This window comes from Hyla sarda, chromosome 3 (assembly GCF_029499605.1).
Source record: "Hyla sarda isolate aHylSar1 chromosome 3, aHylSar1.hap1, whole genome shotgun sequence".
NCBI lineage: Eukaryota > Metazoa > Chordata > Amphibia > Anura > Hylidae > Hyla > Hyla sarda.
This window is the reverse complement of record NC_079191.1, coordinates 278,362,347-278,390,341: the sequence shown is the minus strand read 5'-3', so window position 1 is coordinate 278,390,341 and position 27,995 is coordinate 278,362,347. Positions and strand designations below refer to the sequence as shown.

The 27,995-nt window shown below is 42.4% G+C and overlaps 1 protein-coding gene across 2 annotated transcripts in view; it reads left to right on the top strand.

Annotated features, from left to right (window-relative positions):
* Nucleotides 1-27,995, top strand: part of EZR (ezrin) — a 101,687-nt gene that overhangs the window by 53,705 nt on the left and 19,987 nt on the right. For both annotated transcript variants that reach the window (XM_056566725.1, XM_056566724.1), the window contains exons 4-11: nucleotides 787-882; nucleotides 6,113-6,387; nucleotides 9,794-9,877; nucleotides 10,239-10,385; nucleotides 15,861-15,957; nucleotides 16,784-16,947; nucleotides 19,171-19,301; nucleotides 25,567-25,727. In XM_056566725.1, coding sequence (XP_056422700.1) covers nucleotides 787-882; nucleotides 6,113-6,387; nucleotides 9,794-9,877; nucleotides 10,239-10,385; nucleotides 15,861-15,957; nucleotides 16,784-16,947; nucleotides 19,171-19,301; nucleotides 25,567-25,727 — 1,155 coding nt within the window. The remainder of the gene's footprint in view (nucleotides 1-786; nucleotides 883-6,112; nucleotides 6,388-9,793; nucleotides 9,878-10,238; nucleotides 10,386-15,860; nucleotides 15,958-16,783; nucleotides 16,948-19,170; nucleotides 19,302-25,566; nucleotides 25,728-27,995) is intronic.

The window sequence follows — 27,995 nt, the reverse complement described above, 5'->3', positions numbered from 1 at the left end:
TCTCTTATGGTGGTGCTGTAAGGGGAATTTAAAGGAATTCTGTCATCAGTAGCACCCACATTTACCTGTCATACAGTGCGGGTGATACTGATCAAAATTATACTTACGGCGTCCCGAACCATCCAGCCTTTCTGCCGTAATACCTTGTTTTCTATATATTCAATTAGGTAATTGGGGCAGGGGCAGAGCTACGATCCGAGCTCCAGGCACTCAGACGTAATCTTTTCTGGGCAGAGCGCTCTGCCCGGCTCGTGCATATTCATAATGCCCTTCCCTACTAGCCAGGCCGTGTTCCTCGGTACACCCGGAGGCGGCATGTACGCCGTACAGTAACACGGCCACGCTAGCAGGGAAGGGGATTATGAATTTGCATGAGCCGGGCGCCCGCCCGGCGAATATTACGTCAGAGTGCCTGGAGTTTGGGTCGTAGCTCCGCCCATGCCCCAAGGACCTAAATTGAATATACAGAAAATGAGGAAATACGGCGTAACGGCTGGACGGTTCGGGATGAAGTATCATTTTGATCAGTATCACCCGCACTACAAGCCTGTATGACAGGTTAGTGCGGGTGATACTGAGAACAGATTTCCTTTAACACTGGCTGCCAGGTCACCTCTATAGTTACAGCTGGAGATGACAGCAGCACCCTGTAATCTGTTTGTCAGGAGCACCAATTGCAAAAAGGCACAGTCCAAAGTGGTAACCACTTTAATGCTATCCTAATTTTTCTTTTCTTGTACCAATAGACATAATACATTTTTTATTACCAAATTTTGTTTTTTTCAGGTTGTTAAGACTGTGGGCCTGCGTGAAGTCTGGTATTTTGGACTTCAATACATAGATACTAAGGGATTCCCCACTTGGCTGAAACTTGATAAAAAGGTAGGTTTGTCATTCAGTCGCAGAGGTCAGTCCATCCTCGATTGAATTCCTGAGATGGTTGTTGATCCTCCAGCTGTAATTTTGCAGTAACTGTTTAACCAAAGCAGAGCATGTTACGCCAATGTTGCTCTTCAGGAGAGCCCTACATTGTGGAAAAATCTGGATACAAAAGCGCAAATGATCATCATTAGTAAGTACTGAACCCGCTAGTGTCATTTAACAGAAGCGGCATGTAAATATGGGCATTTTCATTGCAGTTTTGCAAGAATCATGGTTGGTGTTTTGTTTTTTTGTCATATAAAAACAATTTTGACATGTCGCACAGATCTATTAACTCCTTCAGGACGCCGTGACCCCGCATCACACCGGGTCGGTCCCGACTGCTAACGATAGCCGGAACCCTGGGCTAATAGCGTGCGGCACCGAACGTTGTGCTGCACGCTATTAACCCTTTAGACGTCTAAAAATGAAAGTAAACGCTTACCGGCAGCTCAGTCGGGCTGATCGGGACTATCGCGATAAAATCGTGATGTCTGATCAGCTAGGACGCGAGCGGAGACCCCCTTACCTTGCTCTGACGCGTCCGATCGACGTTTGATTGCTCCAAGCCTGAGCTACAGGCTTGAGCAATCGATCACCTATCTCGCTGATCCATGCAAAGCTATGGCTTTGCAGGGATCAGGGTAAGAGATCAGTGTGTGCAGTGTTATAGCCCCCTATGGGAGCTATAACACTGCAAAAAAAAAGTGAAAAAAAAGACGTTAACAAAGGTCATTTAACCCTTTCCCTAATAAAAGTTTGAATCACCCCCCTTTTCCCATAAAAAAAACTGTGTAAATAAAAATAAGCATATGTGGTATCGCTGCGTGCAGAAATGTCCAAACTATTAAAATATATCATTAATTAAACCGCACGGTCAATGGCGTACGCGCAAAAAAATTCCAAAGTCCGAAATAGCGTATTTTTGGTCACTTTTTATTTCATGAAAAAATTTATAAAAAGCGATCAAAAAGTCCGATCAATACAAAAATGATACCGATAAAAACTTCAGAACAAGGTGCAAAAAATGAGTCCTCATACCGGCCTGTAAACGGAAAAATAAAAAAGTTATAGGGGTTAGAAAATGAGAATATTTAACGTATAAATTTTCCTGCATGTAGTTATGATTTTTTTCTGAAGTACGACAAAAACAAACCTATATAAGTAGGGTATCATTTTAACCATATGGACCTACAGAATAAGTAAAATGCACTGCGTAGAAACGTAAGCCCCCAAAAGTTACAAAATGACATTTTTTCTTCAATTTTGTCACGCAATGAATTTATTTTCCGTTTCGCCGTGGATTTTTTGGTAAAATGACTAATGTCACTGCAAAGTAGAATTGGTGGCGCAAAAAATAAGCCATAATATGGATTTTTATGTGCAAAATTGAAAGCGTTATGATTTTTAGAAGGTGAGGAGGGAAAAATGAAAGTGCAAAGGGTTAAGCTTGACACCTGCAATGGGATAAGCACAGTGCTGATATGGGAGTGAACTGCACTGCCACGTGCGTGCTTTACTTGACTGTGCCTGTACGACATGTCAAAAGATTGACTTTTCCTGGTCTGTAGAGATTACCGTATTTATCGGCGTATAACATGCACTTTTAAAACTTAAATTTAAGGCAAAAGGCCTGCCTGCTTGTTATACCCCGATAAGTCTTCTGGTCACTGATTTAAAGCGGCCGCAGCAGCGTCTGCTTGTTAAGTATTAGCAGCACGGCCATGGCCACTTTAAAGGGGTACTCCGGTGAAAACCTTTTTTCTTTTAAATCAACTGGCTCTGGAAAGTTAAACAGATTTGTAAATTACTTCTATTAAAAAATCTTAGTCCTTCCTGTACTTATTAGCTGCTGAATACTACAGAGGAAATTATTTTCTTTTTGGAATGCTCTCTGATGACATCACAAGCACAGTGCTCTCTGCTGACATTATTATAATAACGTCTTTATTTATTTATTTATTGTTGTCCTTAGTGGGACTTGAACCCAAGGCCCCAGCACTGCAAAGCAGCAGTGCTAACCACTGAGCCACCATGCTGCCCTTAGCATACATCTGCTATGCACGGTTACTAAAATGGACAGAGATGTCAGCCGAGAGCATTGTGCTCGTGATGTCATCAGTGTTCCAAAAAGAAAGGAATTTCCTCTGTAGCATTCAGCAGCTAATAAGTACTGGAAGAATTAAGATTTTTTTATAGAAATAATTTACAAATATGTTTAACTTTCTGGCACAAGTTGATTTATAAGAAAAAAGGTTTTCACCGGAGTACCCCTTTAAATCAGTGACCAGCCGCGTCTCCTCCCCGCACTGTCACTTGTTTTCTCCCGCACTAGCCACAGGAACTGGTGGATAGTGCAGGAGATGCTGATTAAAATGAGCCCTACCTTGTCCGGATCTGCGCTACCTTTTAATCAGCGTCTCCCGCACTATCCACCAGTTCCTGTGCCATAGGAGGAACATGGTGGGGGGGGGGGGGGGTGATGAGATGGGGAAATGATGAGGGGGGGGGAATGATGGGGGGATGAGACAGGGGGAAATGATGACGGGGGGGAATGATGGGGGGATGAGACAGGGGGAAATGATGATGGGGAGATGAGACAGGGTAAATGATGATGGGGGGATGAGAGAGGGGGAAATGATGATGGGGGGATGAGACGGGGAAATGATGAGGGAGAGGGATGATGGGGGGATGAGACAGGGGGAAATGATGAGAGGGGGGATGAGACAGGGGGAAATGATGAGAGGGGGGATGAGACGGGGAAATGATGAGAGGGGGATGATGGGGGGATGAGACGGGGAAATGATGAGGGGGGATGATGGGGGGGATGAGACAGAGGGAAATGATGAGAGGGGGGGATGAGACAGGGGGAAATCATGGGGAAATGATGAGGGGGGGAATGGGGGGGATGATGAGACAGGGTGGGGGGATGATGATGAGGGACATGATGAGACAGGGTGGGGGGATGATGAGGGGGAATGATGGGGACATGATGAGACAGGGTGGGGGGATGATGAGGGGGAATGATGGGGGACATGATGAGACAGGGGGAGGGGATGATGAGGGGGAATGATGGGGAACATGATGAGACAGGCTGGGGGGATGATGAGGGGGAATGATGAGACATGGGGAGATGATGAGACTGGGGGGTGGTGATGAGAGGGGTAAATGTGGCACAGGGCATGATAAAAGGGAAGGAATGATGTGGCACTGGAGGGGATGGGACCAAACTGAGGTGCAGAAGAAAATGAAATTGGGGGGATGATGTGGCATTAAGTCCAAGTCATTTATTTTACATTTTATTTTTTTTACTTAAATTTCCCGGTTAAAATGGGGGTGCGTGTTATACGCCGATAAATACGGTACTTCTCAGCAGCCTCCCCTTTACCATCACAGGCAGAATTACTGTGAAAGGTGACACATCTGTTTTACAGTCAATTGCAGATAACACAGGGACACACTATTAATACTAGGCAACATTAAGGCTTACCTCCTACTCCTGCCAGCACAATGTGGCTGCTGTAAAGCTTCTCTGAAAGCTGTTAACAACAGGATAGCCAAGACACCTGCCCTAAAATAGGATAAAAAAATCTCCAATTAGTACATAAAAAGAGATACCTGTGCATGATAATCACCAACCCTCCACTTTCCTGAGTTAAAGGGTTTTGTATTCCCGTTTGACTATCAAGGAAATCCATCAGAGGGGCGAGAATCTTCATTGTGTGCCATGTTCTGTGCAGCGAATGTAGGGAGGGGGGGTGCATATGTAATATGGGGGCTCTCAGGAGACCCTGCTGTCTCACATCTTCATTAAATATGCTGTCTTAGCACAGCCACATCTACTTCTTTATATACATCCCCTTCCCCCAGCGCTACAGTCACCGTACAGGACACAGCCCATATTCTAATCAAGGTTCCCGCCTCTCTGATGGAATGCCTTGATTGTCAGAACTCATAAATGGTGGGGAGGTTGATCACCCGCTGTAAACAGGTATGTGATCAGCACCCCCGCCCCCCCCCCCCCCCCATCTAAGCTATCTATATGTTACTGATGCTCATTCTTTTTAGAATGACCACCTATGTGATCTAAACTTCAATGTGTTTAGTGGATTTTTGTACATTACGAATGGCTTTTTGAGTCACAAAGAGTTACACAAAAATGCTTGTGCCAAAAAATTAATGTTATGAAAATGTCACAAAACCGCATAAAGAACACCGGTAATTAAGCCACAAAAACCCTATTAAAAAAAAGACCTATAACATTTTAAAAACTGACTTGTGTCCAGTGTGATTGGCTGAGCAGGCATCTCCAAAATTGCTGACCAATGGGGCTGACAGTGTCAAAATAGTACTGGTGGGGAATCAGTGGCAAGTGAGTACAGGTTTTTTATGTTATACTTCAACTACCCTGGTGGTGATGAGCAATATTTCTAACAATGGGATCTAGGTCACGTTTGCAACTTTATGTAATGTACAGAGTTAGAATGGTTAGAGAAAGCTGGGCCTGGCAAAACAAGCTGGCTATTAAACCGCTCAGAAATGTGCTGTCTTAATAGATGGCAATGCATTTCAGAGCTGATTCTACTGAAAGAATGTTCTTTCTTACGTCAGAGTCTTGGGTCCAGAATTTCTGCAGTAAAACATCTGCCATGGAAGTTCCATAGTAGGAGGCTGCTGTACTGTAATTTTCACGCAGAATTCCTCTTGGAAAATTCCTAGTATGTATGGGCCGTAAGGACCAGCCGTTGAGCTGAAAAACCAGGAACGATCATATTACATTCCACAGCTCTAAAAGTACAACAAATCACACCTTCCAATAATAGACGTACATGAAGTTGAGTCATCTGCATATTTCAGTAGCATTATGGTTGATGACCCAACAAGACACTAACCAAATCACTAACCAATCATGGGCTAAACAATTACTCAAATAACATATTTTCTCAGAATGCCAACAGGGATCATGTATTAAAAAAAACAAAAACATGATAATAGTTGTATTTTCAGTTATATGGGAAACACCACTGTTGTTCTACAGTGACTGCAGACTTGTTTTTGCTTAGGTAATTATCGCTCTTTTTATATTGTGTATAGATGCTGAGATTTTACCACAACAATATTAGTATGTACAGTATGTAGTTATAGTTATGTAGTTTTAAGCTATTTATTATGGCCACATACTATTGTGCAGGTATCTACACAAGAAGTGAGAAAAGAGAACCCTCTCCAGTTCAAGTTCCGTGCCAAGTTTTTTCCTGAGGATGTGTCTGAGGAGTTAATCCAGGACATCACTCAGAAACTATTTTTCCTGCAAGTCAAAGAAAGTATCCTGAGTGATGAAGTGTATTGTCCTCCTGAGACTGCTGTCCTTCTTGGTTCTTATGCTGTACAAGCTAAGTTTGGAGACTATAGTCGAGAAACACACAAAACTGGATACTTGAGTTCAGAACGTCTTCTGCCACAGAGGTGAGCCCAAATGTGAAAAAGATATGTTAAATAGATTATTTACTATTTGCAACAGTTATTGTTATAAACCTTGTTAAGTTCTTTAAGGAGGTACTTAAAGGGGCATTCTATGGGGTATCAACTGGCTCCCGAAAATTTAACAGATTTGTAAATTACTTCCATTAAAAATCTTAATCCTTCTAGTAGTTGTCAGCTGCTGAAGTTGAGTTGTTCTTTTCTGTCTGACAACCGTGCTCTCTGCTGACACCTCTGCTTGTCTCAGGAATTGTCCAGAGTAGGAGAAAATCCCCATAGCAAAGCTCTAATGCTTCGGACAGTTCCTGAGGCAAGCAGAGGTGTCAGCAAAGAGCACTGTTGTCAGAAAGAAAAGAACAAGTCAACTTCAGCAGCTGATAACTACTGGAAGGATTACGATTTGTTAATAGAAGATATTTACAAATCTGTTTAACTTTCTGGAGCTTATTGATATATCAAAAAAAAATGTTTCCTGGGATACCCCTTTAAGAAGAATCAACTGCTGTATGCTCTGAAGAAAATTGAATAATCTTAGGGTATATTCACAAGTGCATATTTTGCTGCAATAGGTCAAAACATGGGTCAAGTCAATAGGTAGCAAAATTACCTGCAGAAAATCTGCGGCAAAATGGGCACATGTGAACGTACCTTTTCCAGTCAGGCACAGTTCTCTTTGCTGCCCACTCTGTCTGTATCAGGAACTATCCAGTGCAAGACAAATCCCCATGGCACAGACAGGTGTCAGCAGTGAGCACGGTGTATGACTAAAATGGACTACATGACTACCTTAAGGGCATACAGAAACTGATAAGGAAAGGAAGGCTTGTTTTTTTTTTTTTTTACTTAAAGGACATCTGCAGTGATATAACACTTATCCCCTATCCACGCGATCTCCCAAATGGGCCCAGCATTGCCGCTCTCTGCGAGCGGCTAATGTGCATAGCGTCGACCTTAGTAAGGTTGACAGTACACCCTCTCCCCATAAAGCCCTATGGGAGAGGCGGGGAGGCATGAACGCTGCATCCCCACCTCTCCCACAGAACTTCATGAAGGAGGCATGTCGGCCGTGGCGTCATGCTGCTGCCGACACCCCTCCTGCACGGGAGAGCCACGGCAGAGCTGGGGTCCCGTGCAGGAGATTGGGGGGGGGGGGGGGTTTCGAGCATTCGGACCCCCCACCACTGCGATCAAAAACTTATCCCCTATCCTGTGGATAGGAGATAAGTTGTTTTTGCTACAGATTTTCTTTAAAAAAAAAAATGTAAGAATTTACAAATTCTTATAACTTTCTGTCACCAGTTGATTTAAAAACAGGTTTTTCTCTAGAGTATGCCTTTAACATAGACTCAACCAATTAATGTGCAAAGACATGGGAACATGTTGATTATATTTTCATTTCTTAGAATTATATTTGGACATATTAGCTACCAGAGAGGAGAATGGTGAGAACTAGAGTCCTTGAAAATAAATTACAACCTAAGCAATATTACCTCCCCAGTCTGTAGTGCCCCTATTTATTCTTGTACAATAACTATAGAATAGATATGCTACAGTGGGAATCAAAAGTTTGGGCACCCCAGGTAAAAATTTTTATTGATGTGCATAAAGAAGCCAAGGAAAGATGGAAAAGTCTCCAAAAGGCATCAAATTCCAGATTAGACATTCTTACAATATGTCAACAAAAGTTAGCTGTTATTTCCATCATTTACACTTTCAAAATAACAGAAAACAAAAAATAATAATTCTTTTGGAGATTTTTCCATTTTTCCTTAGCTTCTTTATGCACATTAATACAAATTTTTACCTGGGGTGCCCAAACTTTTGATCCCCACTGTATCTGCTTGCTTGCAAAATATAATGGAGGGGATTTTATCAAATGCTTTTATGTAGGTTTTGGTAAAAAAAAATATCATTTTTCTTTTGGCAATTGTTTATTTGCCCAAACATTTGCAACTTTTCCTGTGTTTTACAAAAAAGTTGATAATTTTTTTTTACTTACACTATTTTTCCGCAGAAAGCATTTTTTAATTCTCCCCACATCTTGAAATTAAGAGATATTTGTGCCATAAAGTAAATCAGATAGAAAATAGGATGGGTGAACTGTTTATAAATCAGAGATTCTGCATGTTTTAGGCTAGGCTCACACTGCTTCAGGGCTCTAGTTAGAGTTAGTCGTATCCATTGGCATTCCGTCAAAAACATGATACCGATATCTATTGTTAATGGGAGCAGCAGACTCCATTGACTTAATTGGCCAAACTGAGTTACCTAGTGAATATTTTCAGTGGAAGAGCAGGGAACCGCGTTTTTGAGTCTGCCTAAAATAGTGTGTTTGTCCTGAAAGTGGTCACTGGGTGAGTCAGTTTAGTCATTGAAATCAATGGGGTCCCCTCTGCCCGTTAGCAGCATCCGTCTGTATCTTATTTTCTGTGGGACACGACTTACAGGAGCTCTAATGCAGTGTGAACCAAGTGTGGTGTTGGGGTGTGAGGTGCAGGGCAGATTTTATGGCCCAAGGGGCAGATGGTATTAACCTCTTCTTGTTGTGATGCCAGGGCGTGGTTTAGCCTTAACCACCCGAAGGTAACACCGCTGATCCTGGGTTAGGCAGGGGCATTGAAGACACCAGCACCAGATTAAGGATAACGGCAGCTTTATTGAGGCAAGACAAGTGATATAGTCTTTGCAGTCCAGCCAAACATCCCAGGGAGGTGACCAGTGACACAGGGGGACCTTGCAGGCTTGCTGGGACTTGCAGTAGTTAGACTGACTTTAGTGCAAGCCACGGTGACTGCAGATGGACTTGACTTGACGGAGACGGTGACTGACAATAAGATGACTTGACTTACTGATGACCGACTTGTGGCTGCAGGACTTTAGGCTTGAGGCCTCCAATGCTCTGAACACAGACACTGGAACAACTTGACTGCACTGGACCTCAGCAGGAAAGAGAGAAGAGAGCTTGCAGCCCCTCCCCTGGTTATTTGGGGGACTGTGCAAGGAGCCCATAAGTCACTTGGGGAGTCACCTGGTCACTGGAGCCTCCTGGGTAACAATCCTGTTCTCAAAACATTAAATCATCAGTACACTATATATACAAAACCTATGTGCAACATGGTGAACTGTAAGGAGGGGGGGGGGGGTTGCCCTGGGGACATGCAGGGACTCTGTCTGACAGGGCAGTTCAGTATGGGACCACATCATCCGTACTGGGACACCACACTAATCTTAAACAGGTTTTACTAATAGCTTTGGAAGCATTGGAAAACAACATTTATTTGTATATTTATCCTGCTGTCAATTTATAAAAATAGTATGACCACCACTTGTAGAAATTTTACCTGTCTATATATGGATGGCAGAATAAATGATGTGTTATTCCTATTTCTAGAGTGTTGGATCAACACAAGCTTTCTAGAGAGCAGTGGGAAGAACGGATTGAGGTGTGGCACTCAGAACATCGAGGCATGCTCAAGTGAGTATATTGTGGTTTGTATTCAGCAGATTGTGTAACTAAGTCTAGTCCCATAGGCTAGTTTTACCTGAGCATAATTCTAGATTATCTCTGTTGTTTTATGTCCAAATGTCCTGGCCCAAATGTCCTGGCACAGAGTCCATTTACCCGATTTACATGCATCATAGAGTCTATAGTTCAGGTCATTAGATGTCTGTTGAATAGTGAAAAAATTCCTTTAAGCATAACAACAGGATACCTGTTTAAATATCCTGGCAAGTTTGTAGCTTTGTAACTTCGTGCTTATAACATGTTCGATGGTTACTACTAATTTTGTGGGTGTTATGCTGCTAATTGCAATATTCTGATTGCTAATTTGTAGAGAGGATGCAATGTTGGAATATCTGAAGATAGCTCAAGACTTGGAGATGTATGGTATTAACTACTTTGAAATTAAGAATAAAAAGGGCACTGACCTCTGGCTGGGAGTTGACTCCTTGGGCTTGAATATTTATGAGCAAGATGACAAGTAAGTAGGCATACCTACATTTATATTCTGCTATGTGTAGTTGATGAAATTATTGTTAATTTGTATGCAGAACAATTTGTATCTGACTATTTCCCACTTTCAGTGCTCCGCAATTCGGAATTAATGTACCCCTGCCTGTGCATGCACAGTTGTGCTCTATTCATTCAGAGGACATTTAAACTCCGTTCTCAGGTTCGGTAGGGGTTGTCGGACACCACTGATCAACTAGTTAGCTCCAGTCCTGCGTATAGGGGATACTTCTGATGATATAAGCAACCCTAATTTTGCTACCCATTTTGCTGGCCAGTGTTCAGAACATTTAGTTCCTAACACATTGTGCGTCATGCAGGGGTCGGCCATGCCCCCATTGTGATGTCACGCCATGTCCCCTCAATGCAAGTCTATGGTAGAGGGCGTGGCGGCTATCACGCCCCATCCCATAGACTTGCATTGAGGGGGTGTGGTGTGACATCACGAGGGGGCGTGACCAACCCCCAAAGTGTTCAGAACTAAATGTTCCGAATGCTGGCCAGTGGAGTACCCCTTTAAATGGCCACTCTTAGATACAAAAACTTTTCATATGTTGTACATTTAGGAAAACATTAACCTTTCTAATATAACTTATTTTATTTCCTTTTTATAGAAATCATGGCTTATAAAATCATGGCTTTGTCCAAGCTGAAGCACAGGCATGGACAAAGTCCAGTAAGTGAGGGTGGGCTAGCACTCCTCTGTGTTTGATAGGACAGGAGAGAGCACAGAGGAGTCTTATCAGACAGGAGAGAGCACAAAGGAGTACTATCAGTCAGGAGAGAGCACAGAGGAGTACTATCAGACAGGAGAGAGCACAGAGGAGTACTATCAGACAGGAGAGAGCACAGAGGAGTCCTATCAGACAGGAGAGAGCACAGAGGAGTCCTGTCAGATAGGAGAGAGCAAAGAGGAGTCCTATCAGACAGGAGAGAGCACAGAGGAGTACTGTCAGACAGGAGAGAGCACAGAAGAGTACTATCAGACAGGAGAGAGCACAGAGGAGTGCTATCAGACAGGAGAGAGCACAGAGGAGTACTATCAGACAGGAGAGAGCACAGAGGAGTACTATCAGACAGGAGAGAGCACAGAGGAGTGCTATCAGACAGGAGAGAGCACAGAGGAGTACGATCAGACAGGAGAGAGCACAGAGGAGTGCTATCAGACAGGAGAGAGCACAGAGGAGTACTATCAGACAGGAGAGAGCACAAGGAGTACTGTCAGATAGGAGAGAGCACAGAGAAGTGCTAGCCCACCCTCACTGGAGTTTGTCCATGCCTGTGCTTGAGCTTGGACAAAGTCATAATTTCTATAAAAAGGAAATAACATTTTCTTAGAAAAGTTAATGTTTTGCCAAGATGTACAACATATGAAAAGTGTTAGAATCTGACAGTGCCCATGGTACATGGTTGTTGTTAAAGCACTAGGGCTCCTTCAAACAGCAGATCAGAGGTGGTGCCAAGAATCAGACCCCCACTGTTCTGACATTGATATGTTAAGAATAGGTTGTGATTACTAAATGACCATTGAACCACTATAATGTAATGTAATGTTGTCATCTCTCACTTGCACTTTTATATAATTAAAAGTTGTTTTAGAGCAATAATTTTATAAAACCGTATATTATTATTAAGAACTGGGTTTTACAACTGAATACTGTAAATAATAAATATTACTTGCAGAACTAGTAATACATTATGTTTTAAAGAAAACTTGTCACAAGTTTCAGGTAGAATGAAACACAGAGCATTCATGTAGCATGAAACATTAAGGCATTACATAGTAATCAGAGATAGGACACTGGCTGAGAAAACAGGCTTTAATTCATAAGGGTGGTGCCTGTCTGCCAACTCAGATTGATAGGGCTCTCCCTATTTGGGTATAGGGAGAAATCAATTAATCAGGGCTGGTGGGGTGAGGGAAGGCCACTGAAAACTGCTCAATGACTAAGAGCCCTGTTCCTGGAAGGTAGTATAAGTGTCATACCTCTAAAATGCTGCGGTTTTTCAGAATGCATCTCACATCATTGTACAGAGGGAGTTTGTCAGTGTTTTGTGCTTCCAATGGTTTGGGCAGGATAAACCTGGTGAAAAGTTTTCTTTAAAGAATGTAGAAATGGGGGGAAAATATGGAGGGGTCTAGGACAGACTTAATAATGTAATGTTATTTGCGGACTTCACACTATAGTGTTATATGAGGAGTCCCTTCCATTGCATGGTGGAAGTCTGAATGTGTGCTGGAATACTTCAATGCCAGTAGCAGAGGACAAGGTGTGGTCAGCCCTCAGCCTTGTCTGGAGAAATAGAAAAGAGTGCATGAAGTCATTCTGTTGCAAGTTGCCAGCATTACAGATTCCACCCTGTGGAGAAACAAGGAGTGTCTGTCTGTAAGTTACGTAATAGAAACTGCCAGAACTTTTTTTCATTATGTGAAATACGGGATACCTACAGTGTCACTATGGAGACACAAACAGGTTTTGCAAGCTGTAAGAACCTACAAAATACAGCACAGAGCAGAAAATGGAACTTAGAATACCTCAGAAATTCCAGATAGTTGTATAAAGTTATTATACATGCCTTTGACTCTTTACTGACTAGTTTGCAAACCTGATTTTCTAGAATGTGACTTAGCAGAGCCCTTATAAATCCAAAACATGTCAGGAGGATTTTGGTTCACAAACCTCAACCAACCAGGAGGGTAACAGGTTGACACTGAAGCCCTAGTATATGAAAATGAACTTTGCACACTATATTCATTTAAGAGTCATGAGGGTGGTTTGTCTTCTCTGGTGAGTCTCACTGACTGGTTGACTTGATTGACATCCCTCTTTAGATGAGTATCATGTCCCCAAAGTTCTTCACAGGTAATAAGGATGTAATAGTTCCATTTCTGCATTATGCTGCATTGGCGAAAATTAACAAAGGCATTATTATCAACCTGTTATAACTGCACTGGAGGTGGTTTGGGAGAATAAACCTTCCTTGCAGTTCCCCTATAAAATGTCACTGTTATTTTGCTAAAACATTTGACTTGTCACAGATTCCTATAGATCTATACTGGGGTCGCCCTGTGAAGCAGGACATAGATCACTGCAAGCCAGTGAGTGAAACTTGCTTTAACCTGCTCCGGCTAATTATTGCTGGGGGTTTTAACACTGAAAACACGACTGATCAAACCTTTTGACATGTCAAAAGTTTTTCAGATGACAGGGACACTTTGACTAAATGTGCAGAGTTTCCGATGAGAAGTTAATATTTATTTCATGGGCTAATAATGCGGTAGTGTGTTTTATATCTAGTGTGATATTAAGTACAGTGCCCAGTACTTTGTGGCCATCTTCCAAGTTTCACCTGTAAAGTACCTGTGATTAGCTTTATATCAAGATGTTTACGCCTGCACATTCAGCTTATCATGTACTTTGTGCATAAGAAAAGAATGTAGTAGTTTATTATGCCATACATAGTTACATAGTCTGCATGGTTGAAAAGGTTGAGTTGAACCTAAAACCCTACTGTGTTGATCCAGAGGAAGGCAAAAAAATAAATCATGAGGCTGATAACAATTGCCCCATAACAGAGAAAAAAAATCCTTCCAGACTCCAAATCCCTGGATCAATAGTCTATCCACATAAATATAGTATCCATAACTTATAATAGTTTATTTTTCCAGAAAAACACCCAAGCCCCTCCTGGACCACAAACAGAAACCAACTTTATTGCATAATATGTTGTCTTTAATAGGACCTGTGGCCATCCCAAACAAGGAGATTACATAATCATTAAACACGACACCCTTATCACACACCTTTTTACAGTTTTTTGATATCCACTTCCATTCTTGAGCTATGAGGGTTTATAGTTTGTCTGACAATTCAGGGAATTAGTCAGATGGTCATGAACTTAATTTTAGTAATGGGAATGAATATCAGGTGATGGGTGGGATTTAACAGTCTTATACAGGCTGTGTATTAGGTATACACACCCCTTAATGTACAACATCCACACCCCCTGACTGTATAATCCCACCCATCACCTGATATCCACTACCATTATTAAAACTAAGTACACACCCATCTGACTGATCCCCTGAACTGTCAGACAAAATATCTTGGGAATGGAAAGGCATAAACTGTAAAAAGGTGTGTGATCAGGGCACTCTAGCTAATAAATGACAGAAATAGCTTACCTTTTTTGGATTGGTCACAGGTTTTCTCATATGAGTTTGTGCGTAGCTCTGACTTATTCTGTGAATAATTTAGACCTTATGGAGCCTGAGAATTTTGAGAACATGATACTTAAGTAAATATAAATGACCATAAACATATTTTAGACCACTTTCACATACCAGGATTTCTGTCTATACTTTGCAATTGGTATTTTTAGTCCAAATTATAAGTGGATCTAAAACATGGAAGGTGCAGATGTTTCCTTTACAGATTTATTCCGCCTTTGGTGTCCAAACACTGGTGCAAAACACTGACCACAACATTACTGTATAAAAGGGGCTTAGTTTGGTAACATGATCAGTTATATGTATATATGAAGATTGTTACCATTTAGTAGTGCTTCATTATTTATTTATTATTACATATGCCTAACAAAAAAGGTTTGATATTGTCCAGGGATTGTCTTCTTCTAGCAACAGTTCTTATTTTATTGGTTTGCTATGTTTTGTATTGCAGTTCATTACCATTGAAGAATTTGGCAACCCATGGACACGGGCATTATCATTTCTTTAAAAAAATATATATATTTATATTTTGCTGTGGAATGGGAAATCTGCAACACATGGGGGGAGATTTATCAATGCCTGTGCAGAGGAAAAGTTGCCCAGTTGCCCATAGCAACCAATCAGATCGCTTCTTTCATTTTGTAAAGGTCTTGTTAAAAATGAAAGAAGAAATCTGAATGGTTGCCGTGGGCAACTTTTCCTTGTGACAGGTTTTGATAAATCTCCCCCATTGTTTTTAGCAGCATGTGAATGTACACTAACAATTCACAACACATAAGGACATTTGTGAATGTGGCTTTAAGATTCTGTGTTTGGTAAACAGCTGCACTTATATTTTATAATGCATGCAGTAATTATACAGAAAATGTCTTTTATCCACCATAGAAAAGTATTTAAACCTATCTTTTACACTAAGTTTACACTGTGTAAAATTTTATGTGCACATTTTGCCCGTAATCGGCAAAAAAAGTCACTTGTTTTTTGTTTTTTTTGCACTTAGAGATCATAAAGATAAGCGGTGCAAAAAAGCTAACCTAAACCCTGCTAATGTTATTTGTCTTATTTGTCTTTCATGTCATGTGATGCAAAATTCCAGTTTATCTTGCTGTTTGTGCTCTGTGCTAGATTCTTTAGACTGTGGATTGAAAGACCTTTACTGCACACTTAGGAGACACATCCTTTATATTGGTTTTGTTTTCCTTTTCTTTATTTCAGATTGACCCCAAAGATTGGTTTCCCCTGGAGTGAGATCAGAAATATTTCCTTCAATGACAAAAAGTTCAGCATTAAACCAATTGACAAGAAGGCACCTGTAAGTGTTGCCTTTATTACAAAAAAAATCAATATGGTACATAATTTTGCCTCCTATGGCTTTGGTTGTGCAACATGAAAACTGCAGTACTGCACTGCAACATCTCATTTAATAATTATCTATGTTGTTATCTGTGACATGACAATCCATATTTGGATTTTAGGTCGCAAATAGCTTGCAACTTTAGCACTGACCCCAGCGTAAGCTACATGTGCCTTTTTTACAGTCAAATTGCAACTTTAACAAAGTTATTCATTGGCAAGTAAAAGACACATGGCACAAATATTTTTGTCCCATGTCATATTACCATAGTGCAGCCATAGTGTAAATTGTCCTAGAAAAGTGAAAAATAATGAAGTTTCTTTAACTTATTTGGTCCAATGTACTTTATTTAGTAAGCTACCATTGGGTAAAAGTACAACCATGGAATATGCAGACACATTAAGCTACAGATTTACCTATTTTTTTGTATTTCTGCAGAAATAATTTTTCATTCGGATGCGGTAAGGCTCTTTTCACACCACATATTTAGGTTGTCTGCTGGTTATGTTAAAAAAAAACATGTTGAAAAATGTACACCATGTGCTCTACAGTCGAGCAGAAAAATGCAAACCCTGCTGGAAACCTTCTGTACAGAGGCCAAAAGGACACTTTTCTAGTCTGGGCTCCGTCAGATGATTGGGGTCTATGGGTATGCTTGAGCTGGAAGATTTCCCAACACATACAGCAAATGGACATCACTGACATGGTGTGAAAAGAGCCTAATTTATGTTGCCTAATATATGTGTTGTCTGGGTGTAAATTAATTGTCTTATTGCTATTTCAGGACTTTGTTTTTTATGCCCCTCGTCTGAGAATCAACAAGAGAATCTTGCAGCTTTGTATGGGTAATCATGAGCTGTATATGCGCCGCAGGAAACCAGACACTATTGAAGTACAGCAGATGAAAGCTCAGGCCAAGGAAGAGAAGACACAAAAGCAACTAGAGAGGTGTGGAGAAGTCATGTACCGATCCATGTCTACCAAATATTGAAACGATATATCAGTTATAATGTTATTTCATGGGATACACTGGATGTATACAAATTTGGATAGTCAATAGTGACCAAAACTTTTATGTATATAAAACAAGACTAGCATTTAGGATTAGCTTGATTGTCAGTAAAAGAGATATTCTCATCTGGGACATAAATGGCATATCCACAGAAAATACTTGCAGCCATCTAACGTGGCAGAGACACTGAGCAGCTGAGCTGTTTCCAGCTTCTTGGCCACCTCAGACAGCAAAAATCAGACCAGAGGGTACAAGGGAGCCCTTCTAGAATCAGATACAGGTACCAGAGATGGGATCCACATCATATAACTTGTGAATATGCCATATATGTCCCAAATGAGTAAACATCTTTAAATGATACTTAAAATACTCAAATATGTAACATAGACAGATACAGTTATTTTGGCTGATGCTAATATTTATGGTAGTTTATGCAAATAGTCAGTGTAGGCATCTGTTACATGGAAATGTTGAAAAGTATACCATGGTTACGGAGATTAGTCAGCAATTTCCTACTAATAGTATCAGAAGAAGAGAGTCTAAAGTGATCTGTAGAGGAATTCACTGCTCCGTATACATTATGCATACACATTTCTGTCTTGAGAATATTCATGCCATGCCTATCATCATATCAGTTAAAGAACTATGCCTAATATTCCATATCCTATAGAATGTTAGCTAGCATACCAATGATATCCAACAGATTTAGACTTGCTTCATACACTGAAACACAAATTTAGGTTCACTAGATAATTGTGTTTTGATACATTTACACAGATTCAAATTTTTTATTAATATTATTATTATTATTATTATTTAACTGTCCCATTCATCTTAATGGAACTTGCAGAAATTTACATACTATTTTATAGGAGAAGGCGTCAAAGTCTATAGGAAATTATTGAAAAGTCTACCTTCACTGCATTTTATGTTTGTTGCTTTCATATCTTAATGAGCTCTGGTTAAACGAAAGCTGAGCATGTGGTTACAATAGGCACTTCAGTTTATGTCTCAGACAGATAAATGTAAGCAAGTGTTTTGGAAAAGAACACCCTATGATGGATACTCTATGCCGATACCTGGCATTAACCCTTTAGATTCCAGGATCAGAGTTAATCCCAGGCTCTAAAAAGTAGAAAATTCTGGTGCCTGTGATATTAAGGGGGCTGATTGGGACCACCAGAGGGAAATCGAAGGCTCCCGACCAGCTGGGATGTCCTACCAGCCTCCGTGATGTCCAACCAGTGATACAAGTATACAGGCAGCCTATGGTGTAGCATTGTAGAGTGTTAGCAATTAAAAGATTGCATGTAATAGTCCCCTATGGATACTAAAAATAGTAAAAAAATTGTGAAGCATAAATCCCCCCCCCCTTTCCATTTTTCAAAGAAAGTAATCTAAATAAAATATACATGAACATTACCATGTGCGTAAATGTCCAGACTATAAACATAGTGAATGGTGTAAACATAAAATAGTTCAGATTTGCTGATTTTTGGTCACTTCATATGCAAGAAAAATAAAACAATAAACAACAAACAAAAAGTCCCATGAAAACGAAAACCGTTAAAAACTACAGATCACTATGCATACCATTAGTCCTTATACAGCCCTGTACACAAAAAAAGTGTCATAGGGGTCAGGAGAAAACTATTCTAAGCTTACTTATTTTCTTACAAAAAGTTTACATTTTTTAAAAGTAGTAAAATAAAACAAAACCTATATAAATCAGGTATCATTGTAATTCTATTGACCTACAGAAAAAATAAAACGTCATTTTAACCAAAAAGAGCACTTTGTAGAAACAAAACCCCACAAAATGTACTAAATTACTTGCTTTTTTTTCTACCCAACTAATAATTTTTGGGGACCTCGCTGTAAACTTGTGGTGAAATGAATTATGTCATTACAGTATACAATTGGTCTTGCATGAATGATTTTTATTTATTATTCTTATAAAAAAAATTATTTTATTTTAACAAAACAAATAAAGAACTTTTACATTTTTGTTTAATGTAAATTTAAACTCGCAGAAGAACCTGTGTTCACCCAGCGGTGGGGATCAAATTCTTTTGGAGAACATGATGCATTTATAGTAGCTCTAGGTCATACTAGTATGAGGATTTAAACATTATTTTTGTTTATTGTTCCCAATACAGGCAGCAGCTGGAAAATGAGAAGAAGAAGAGGGAAGCAATTGAGAAAGAGAAGGAACTGATGATAAGGGAGAAGGAGGAACTCATGCTGAGGTTGCAGGAATATGAAGAGAAGACAAAGAGGGCCGAAAGAGGTAAGCCAGGAAAGGATGAGGAATTCCTTGGAAATACATCCAAGCTTACTATTTAGTATACATTTTGTTTATGCTTATGGATGAGGACATAACCTTGAATATACATCATAAAATATAAGCTGTGACTTTGTTCTGTATGTATTATGAATATATACATCGTGAGGGGCATTCATCAATATTTTACTAGTATATATGCTATTATAGATGTGAAAAATCACCTAACATTATACCTTCCTTTTCCAAATTCACCAAAGGTCGCAAGCCACTTGATGAATTAACCGGCTCCTATGCCCATGGTACCCATTTAGACAAGTCCAGGGCTGAAGTGACATGGTGTGAGTTTGTGTGTAAATCAGGGTGCTGTGACTTTTTTGAGACTTTCAGAGAAAAGTCGCAGATAATGAATCAGTGCCCACGGCATAAAACTGGTCTAAACCACTGCACAAGGTTGTTCACTTTCAAATATGATCTATAGCAAAAGTTGCAGGGGAAGTGATTTTTTGAGACAATTTTAGATTAAAAAACTATCTAAACAGCTTAATAAATTCCCCTCCTTTTCACTAAGAACAGTTTATAGTTCAATGTCTTTATTGTCAAAAAAAATCCAAAGTTAGAATGGGGGCTGAAGATCTTATTTTGTAGTAAACTGTAATTTGAAATTAGTGGCTGCACTTTTTTTAAATCAACTGGTGCCAGAAAGTTAAACAGATTTGTAAATTAATTCTATTTAAAAATCTTAATCCTTCCAGTACTTATCAGATGCTGTGTAATACACGATGCTCTCTGCTGACACCTTTGTCCATGTTAGGAACTGTCCAGAGCAGGAGCAAATCCCCATAGCAAACCTTTCCTGCTCTAAACAGTTCCTGACATGGACAGAGGTGTAAGAAGAGAGCACTGGGGCCAGACAGAAAAGAAATTCAAAAAGAAAAGAACTTCCCCTGTATCATACAGTAGCTGATAAGTACTGAAAGGATTAAGATTTTTTTTAACAGAAGTAAATCTAAGTACTGTAGAAAATGAGGACAATGCACTCACCACCAACTTGCGAATACTTCCAAACAGAGGGACACACAGGGAGCATCGATGGACAGGTAAGGCGGGGGGGGGGGCGTGCACAGGGGCGGCAACAAGTTTTGTGCGCAAAGGCGCTTCCTCTGGCCTGTACTGACGTTTGCACGTCAAGGTGGGGTTCATTTGGAGTAACTTATGGGCGTTACTATGGAAACTATAAACAAGTGCAAAAAATATATATATATATATATATATATATATATATATATACAATGCTAGTGAATTAAAACCAGAAAAACAACACCAATGCAATCAGTGGAGAAAGGCACCAAACTCATTTTTGTCATTAAGCCCCAGAGGACCGAGCACATTGGCTCTGTTTCCAACGGGCTTCTTGTTCCATGAGTATACAGTGCCTGTCTCCACCTCCTACTGGCACTTCTATCTTTTTGATACTGGCAAATTTTAGACAGGACATATCACAATTGTGAAAATTACGGACATGGGCTATAAATCGTGTCGCTCCTACTCCTGTGCGTATAGAGCAAAAATTTTCTTTTAGTCTTAAGCATAAGTTTCCTTTTTGTTTTGCCAATATAGTAATGCCCACATGGGCAAATAAGACAATATACCACAAAAGTAGTTTGGCAGGTGATCAGCTCTGTTACAGCACATTCCCCCAATCTGAACCAACTCTTGACCAGGTTTTGGTCACAAACTGAACAATTGTGGCACTTAAAATTTCCTTTGGGGACACTATCCTTTAACCAATTGTTTTTATCATTAGATTAACTTTTCTTTAGTTTTTTTTTAAGTTTTTAGAAGGGAATGCAAAGTTTTTTTTTCGTTTGTGTGTTATTATAGCATTTGATGTTGTTAGTATTTTCAGATCAGGATCTTCCTGTAAAATGAACCAATTTTTTCTGATCACATTCCTAATTGTTTGGTTCATAGGAGAGTTCTTAAAGGAAAATGTAAACCTAGAATCAGTTTTGTCTCAATTTTTTGGTTTATTTCTCAACAATTCCTGTCTACTTTTTAACTGAACTTTATCGAAGGCATTGGCTAGTATTCTTTTGGGATATCCTCCTGCTAACAAGCGGTCAGATAGATCCTTTGCTTCCAGCAGGTAGCTTTCATTATTGTTGTTAATTTGTTTGATATGGACAAACTGGCTATATGGTATACTCTTTTTGGTGTGAATGGGGTACGAACTCTGAAAAGGAAGTATGCCATTACGGGAGGTATTTTTGCAGAATGAAGTAGTGACTAGACTATTGTTCTCCACCAAAATCTGTGCATTTAGGAATTCCAACTTTTGTCCCCTGAATTGGTAAGTGAACAGCATCGTTTGTCATATTCAAGTAGTCCACAAACTACAAATTCGTCTTCACCTCCATCCCAAACAATGAAAATATCATTAACAAAACGAAGAAACAACTTAATATGTTTTACAAAGGGATTATTGGATGTGAAGACAAATTTGCTTTCAAACCTAGCCAAAAATGCATTATCATATACACAAGATACAGGGGTGCCCATTGTGGCCCCCTGTCGTAAACACTCCTCCATAGCCTGTATACCCGCATCATGGGGGATGTGGGTATACAGGCTTTCAACGTCAATTGATGCTAAGGAGTACTGTGAGCTCCATTCAAATTCCTCCAGACAATGGATTAAGTCCTCTGTATCTCTCAGAAAAGAGGGAATCTCTTTTAGTATAGGGGACATGAGCGAGTCTAAATATCTGGAAATGTCTTCTGTAACTGAGCCATGGTTGAGAGCATTGTCCTCATTTTCTACAGTACTTGTCTATATTGAAGTCTTTTAGCTTTGGGATAAGTGCACTGCCACGATCCAGAGTAAAGTCAGACTGACAATCGTACTGGACACTGTTTATTACTACTGCATAGCATTGAAGCTGTTTACTACTAGCATTGCCAGACGCCTTTTCTTTTCTCCGTTTCATTCATATCATTTACATTTCTGTTTAACTTTCTGGCACCAGTTGATTTAAAAAAAAAAACATTTTTCCACCGAAGTACCCCTTTAAGTTGCATAATTTTTTTAGCACCTGTTTTCTAATACTTTTGCAACTTTTAAATAAACTCTACTGCTCATGCTGAGTGGGTGAGGCTAACAATGGAGATGCCTGGTTCTGAGTGAATCCCCCCTATATAGTGTGATCAGAACTCCATTCTAAAAAATTGTCACGATGCCGGCTGGCAGGTAGTGGATCCTCTGTGCCAGAGAGGGATTGGCGTGGACCGTGCTAGTGGACCGGTTCTAAGTCACTACTGGTTTTCACCAGAGCCCGCCGCAAAGCGGGATGGTCTTGCTGCGGCGGTAGTGACCAGGTCGTATCCACTAGCAACGGCTCACCTCTCAGGCTGCTGAAGATAGGCGCGGTACAAGGGAGTAGACAGAAGCAAGGTCGGACGTAGCAGAAGGTCGGGGCAGGCAGCAAGGATCGTAGTCAGGGGCAACGGCAGGAGGTCTGGAACACAGGCTAGGAACACACAAGGAAACGCTTTCACTGGCACAATGGCAACAAGATCCGGCAAGGAAGTGCAGGGGAAGTGAGGTGATATAGGGAAGTGCACAGGTGAAGACACTAATTGGAATCACTGCGCCAATCAGCGGCGCAGTGGCCCTTTAAATCGCAAAGACCCGGCGCGCGCGCGCCCTAGGGAGCGGGGCCGCGCGCGCCGGGACAGGACCGAGGGAGAGCGAGTCAGGTACGGGAGCCGGGGTGCGCATCGCGAGCTGGAAGCGGAATCGCAGCGCCCCGGGTCAGTGGATCTGACCGGAGCGCTGCAGCGGGGAGAGTGTAGCGAGCGCTCCGGGGAGGAGCGGGGACCCGGAGCGCTCGGCGTAACAGTACCCCCCCCCTTGGGTCTCCCCCTCTTCTTAGAGCCTGAGAACCTGAGGAGCAGACTTTTGTCTAGGATGTTGTCCTCAGGTTCCCAGGATCTCTCTTCAGGACCACAACCCTCCCAGTCCACTAAAAAAAAAGTTTTTCCTCTGACCTTTTTAGAGGCTAAGATCTCTTTGACAGAGAAGATGTCCGAGGAGCCGGAAACAGGAGTGGGAGGAACAGATTTGGGAGAAAAACGGTTGAGGATGAGTGGTTTAAGAAGAGAGACGTGAAAGGCATTAGGGATACGAAGAGAAGGAGAAGGCAGAGGCAGACATCCGCACAGGCACAGTAAGACGTGGAGAAGCAGAGTAGACATCAAGGATTGTCTCACCTTTGTGCGGAGTCAGCGTACGTCTTTCCAGGCGGGGAGGACGGATAGGACAATCCCTCAGGAAGTGTTCGGTACTAGCACAGTACAGGCAGAGGTTCTCCATGCGGCGTCGTGTCCTCTCTTGAGGTGTCAGGCGAGACCGGTCGACCTGCATAGCCTCCACGGCGGGAGGCACAGGAACAGATTGCAGGGGACCAGAGGAGAGAGGAGCCGAGGAGAAGAAACGCCTCGTGCGAACAGAGTCCATATCTTGGCGGAGCTCCTGACGCCTTTCGGAAAAACGCATGTCAATGCGAGTGGCTAGGTGAATAAGTTCATGAAGATTAGCAGGCATTTCTCGTGCGGCCAGAACATCTTTAATGTTGCTGGATAGGCCTTTTTTAAAGGTCGCGCAGAGGGCCTCATTGTTCCAGGATAATTCTGAAGCAAGAGTACGGAATTGTACGGCATACTCGCCAACGGAAGAATTACCCTGGACCAGGTTCAACAGGGCAGTCTCAGCAGAAGAGGCTCGGGCAGGTTCCTCAAAGACACTTCGGATTTCCGAGAAGAAGGAGTGTACGGAGGCAGTGACGGGGTCATTGCGGTCCCAGAGCGGTGTGGCCCAAGACAGGGCTTTTCCAGACAGAAGGCTGACTACGAAAGCCACCTTAGACCTTTCAGTGGGAAACAGGTCCGACATCATCTCCAGATGCAGGGAACATTGGGAAAGAAAGCCACGGCAAAACTTAGAGTCCCCATCAAATTTATCCGGCAAGGATAGGCGTAGACCAGGAGCGGCCACTCGCTGCGGAGGAGGTGCAGGAGCTGGCGGAGGAGATGACTGCTGAAGCTGTGGTAGTAACTGCTGTAGCATAACGGTCAGTTGAGACAGCTGTTGGCCTTGTTGCGCTATCTGTTGTGACTGCTGGGCGACCACCGTGGTGAGGTCAGCGACAACTGGCAGAGGAACTTCAGCGGGATCCATGGCCGGATCTACTGTCACGATGCCGGCTGGCAGGTAGTGGATCCTCTGTGCCAGAGAGGGATTGGCGTGGACCGTGCTAGTGGACCGGTTCTAAGTCACTACTGGTTTTCACCAGAGCCCGCCGCAAAGCGGGATGGTCTTGCTGCGGCGGTAGTGACCAGGTCGTATCCACTAGCAACGGCTCACCTCTCAGGCTGCTGAAGATAGGCGCGGTACAAGGGAGTAGACAGAAGCAAGGTCGGACGTAGCAGAAGGTCGGGGCAGGCAGCAAGGATCGTAGTCAGGGGCAACGGCAGGAGGTCTGGAACACAGGCTAGGAACACACAAGGAAACGCTTTCACTGGCACAATGGCAACAAGATCCGGCAAGGGAGTGCAGGGGAAGTGAGGTGATATAGGGAAGTGCACAGGTGAAGACACTAATTGGAATCACTGCGCCAATCAGCGGCGCAGTGGCCCTTTAAATCGCAAAGACCCGGCGCGCGCGCGCCCTAGGGAGCGGGGCCGCGCGCGCCGGGACAGGACCGAGGGAGAGCGAGTCAGGTACGGGAGCCGGGGTGCGCATCGCGAGCGGGCGCTACCCGCATCGCGAATCGCATCCCGGCTGGAAGCGGAATCGCAGCGCCCCGGGTCAGTGGATCTGACCGGAGCGCTGCAGCGGGGAGAGTGTAGCGAGCGCTCCGGGGAGGAGCGGGGACCCGGAGCGCTCGGCGTAACAAAAATGGTCTTTATTGAAAAAAATAAATGAATTAACATTTTTGTTCACCTGCACATTATAGGCCAAAGAATTGCACTGAATACTGTACTATCTATACTGTATATAAACGTGATTAGACATATTAGACTGGAAATGTATCAAATCGGACATCAAACTTTTGTGGATTAAATACTGTCAAACTGTTAAATCTGTCAAAGTCTTTGAATAGGAATTAAAATATGGCTGTATCTGTATTTAGTGTGAAACTGTAAACATCTAAAAGTTTGTGTTTTTTTTTTAACCTGGCCTTATATCTATTCTTTTTATTGTTAATCAGAATTATCAGAGCAGATTAGAAAAGCCCGTGAATTGGAGGAAGAAAGAATAAAAGCTCAGTTAGAAGCGGAAAGACTGGAGGCTGATCGCATTGCTGCCCTGCGTGCCAAAGAAGAGCTGGAAAGACAGGCTGTTGACCAAATGAAGAGCCAAGAGCAGCTGGTAATACACACACTTCCCCTTCACCGCCATTTTCTTTAGTCTAATGTTAGTAAGATTGACAACTTTTTCTCCAAAACAATTTGCCAGTATTTTTGGGAGACATGGCTTCACAGTGTGATTTGCTGTTTACTTGGCTAAACTGGCCAATATCGCCCTGTGTAATATGATTGTTTCATTCTAACTTGACAAAAAATCCTCTTTTTCAGATGCACACCTCTTCTGTAATAAAGAATGTGCAACTGACAAAAGATGGAAGCAGAGATCTGCATGAATAAGCCAGCTATTGTTCGTGCAGTCCTCCCTGCGTGGTGGTCAAGCCTTGTAGTAGGCTCAGTAAATGAGCACCAATCAACTTGATTGACGAGTTGTATGAGGGTCTGTAGGTACAGACCTTATTTCTTCCTAAGAAGGAGTTATTAGGGGGACTGTGTTGGTCAGAAAATCTCTTTATGGATACATTCACACATTGCAGGATATCAGCTGATTTAGCCACTATACATTGCCACTTAACTCCTTTCTCATTTGTCTGAGCGCACATCTATATGGATTGCTGCTTAGTGTCTGGCCCCAAAAGAAATAAATGTTAAGAATTAACTCCTTTCTGATCAAGCATGGTCTGTAATTATATCCATTGACCCAGCTTAGAAGAGGGAGGTATGCCAAATCTGTGTATACATTATGTATAAATATTCTCTTGAGCAGAAACCCCATACACAGTAGGAACTCCTGTAATTTTGGCAGAAGTCTGGCTCCTTGACCTAATGTGTTTTAGTTTCTTTTTGAGTGAGTTTGCTGCCATCTGTAGGAATTTGCAATGGTTACATTTGTAGTATATATTTTTTCACTGTAGATGTTGTATATCAAAATTCTCACCAATACTTTTTTTCTCATTTCTACTTTATGTTGAAGGCTAGGTTCACACTACGGAATTTCTCTTTGAAATTCTGCTGCAGCCGAACCCCATTGTGGGTAATATAGGATTCCTTTGCACAGTGCACACTATGGAGTTTCAGCAGCGGACTTCTGCCCAAAAAAAGTTTTTGGGGTAGAATCCACCTAGAATTCATTGCCATCTGTGGGAATGGCAATGTGCAATCAGTCCTAGCCATGATTGAGATTCTATGTTCTGAAAATCTCCAGACAGAATACCATATTTATCGGCGTATAACACGCACTTTTTAGGCTAAGTTTTTTAGCCTAAAGTCTATGTGCGTGTTATACGCCGATACCGCCCCAGGAAAGGCAGGGGGAGAGAGGCCGTCGCTGCCCCCTTCTCTCCCCCTGCCTTCCCTGGGGTCTAGAGCCCTGCTGCCGGCCCTTCTCACCCCCTGGCTATCGGCGCCGCTGCCCGTTCTGTCCCCCTGACTATCGGTACCGGCGCCGATAGCCAGGGGGAGAGAAGGGGCAGCGGCACCCATTGCTGGCGCCGCTGCCCCGTTGCCTCCCCCCATCCCCGGTGGCATAATTACCTGAGTCGGGTCCGCGCTGCTGCAGGCCTCCGGCGTGCATCCCCTTCGTCGTTGCTATGCGCTGCACGGCGCGGCGCATGACGTCAGTGCGCCGCGCCGTGCATAGCAACGACGCAGGGGACGCACGCCGGAGGCCTGCAGCAGCGCGGACCCGACTCAGGTAATTATGCCACCGGGGATGGGGGGAGGCAACGGGGCAGCGGCGCCGGCAATGGGTGCCGCTGCCCCTTCGCTCCACCTGGCTGTCGGCGCCGCTTCTCTCCCCCTGGCTATCGGCGCCGGCAGTGGGGTGCAGGTACCGATAGTCAGGGGGAAAGAACGGGCAGCGGCGCCGATAGCCAGGGGGAGAGAAGGGCCGGCAGCAGGGCTCTAGACCCCAGGGAAGGCAGGGGGAGAGAAGCAGGCAGCGACGGCCTCTCTCCCCCTGCCTTTCCTGGGGGTGTATCGGGGTATACAAAACTTTTTTTACCCAAATATTCTTGGTAAAATGATGGTGCGTGTTATAGGCCGGTGCGTGGTATACCCCGATAAATACGGTAATTTTGGCCGGAGATTCCATAGTGTGCACCCAGCCTAATGCAGTGAAGTAATGTAAAGGGCATCTTTTTTTTGCCTTGAAACCAAGGAAAGAAAGCAGATTTGGGTCAGTATAAAACTATGCCAAAGGTCAAAAAATCACAGGTCAAACACAAGGGAACAGGAATAAAGTGAAGGTTTATTTAGCCTTAGACATTACTTACGGTATATGTTATATTTATACATGGTGTATACATTGAGGAAATTTTAAGAAATCATTTCT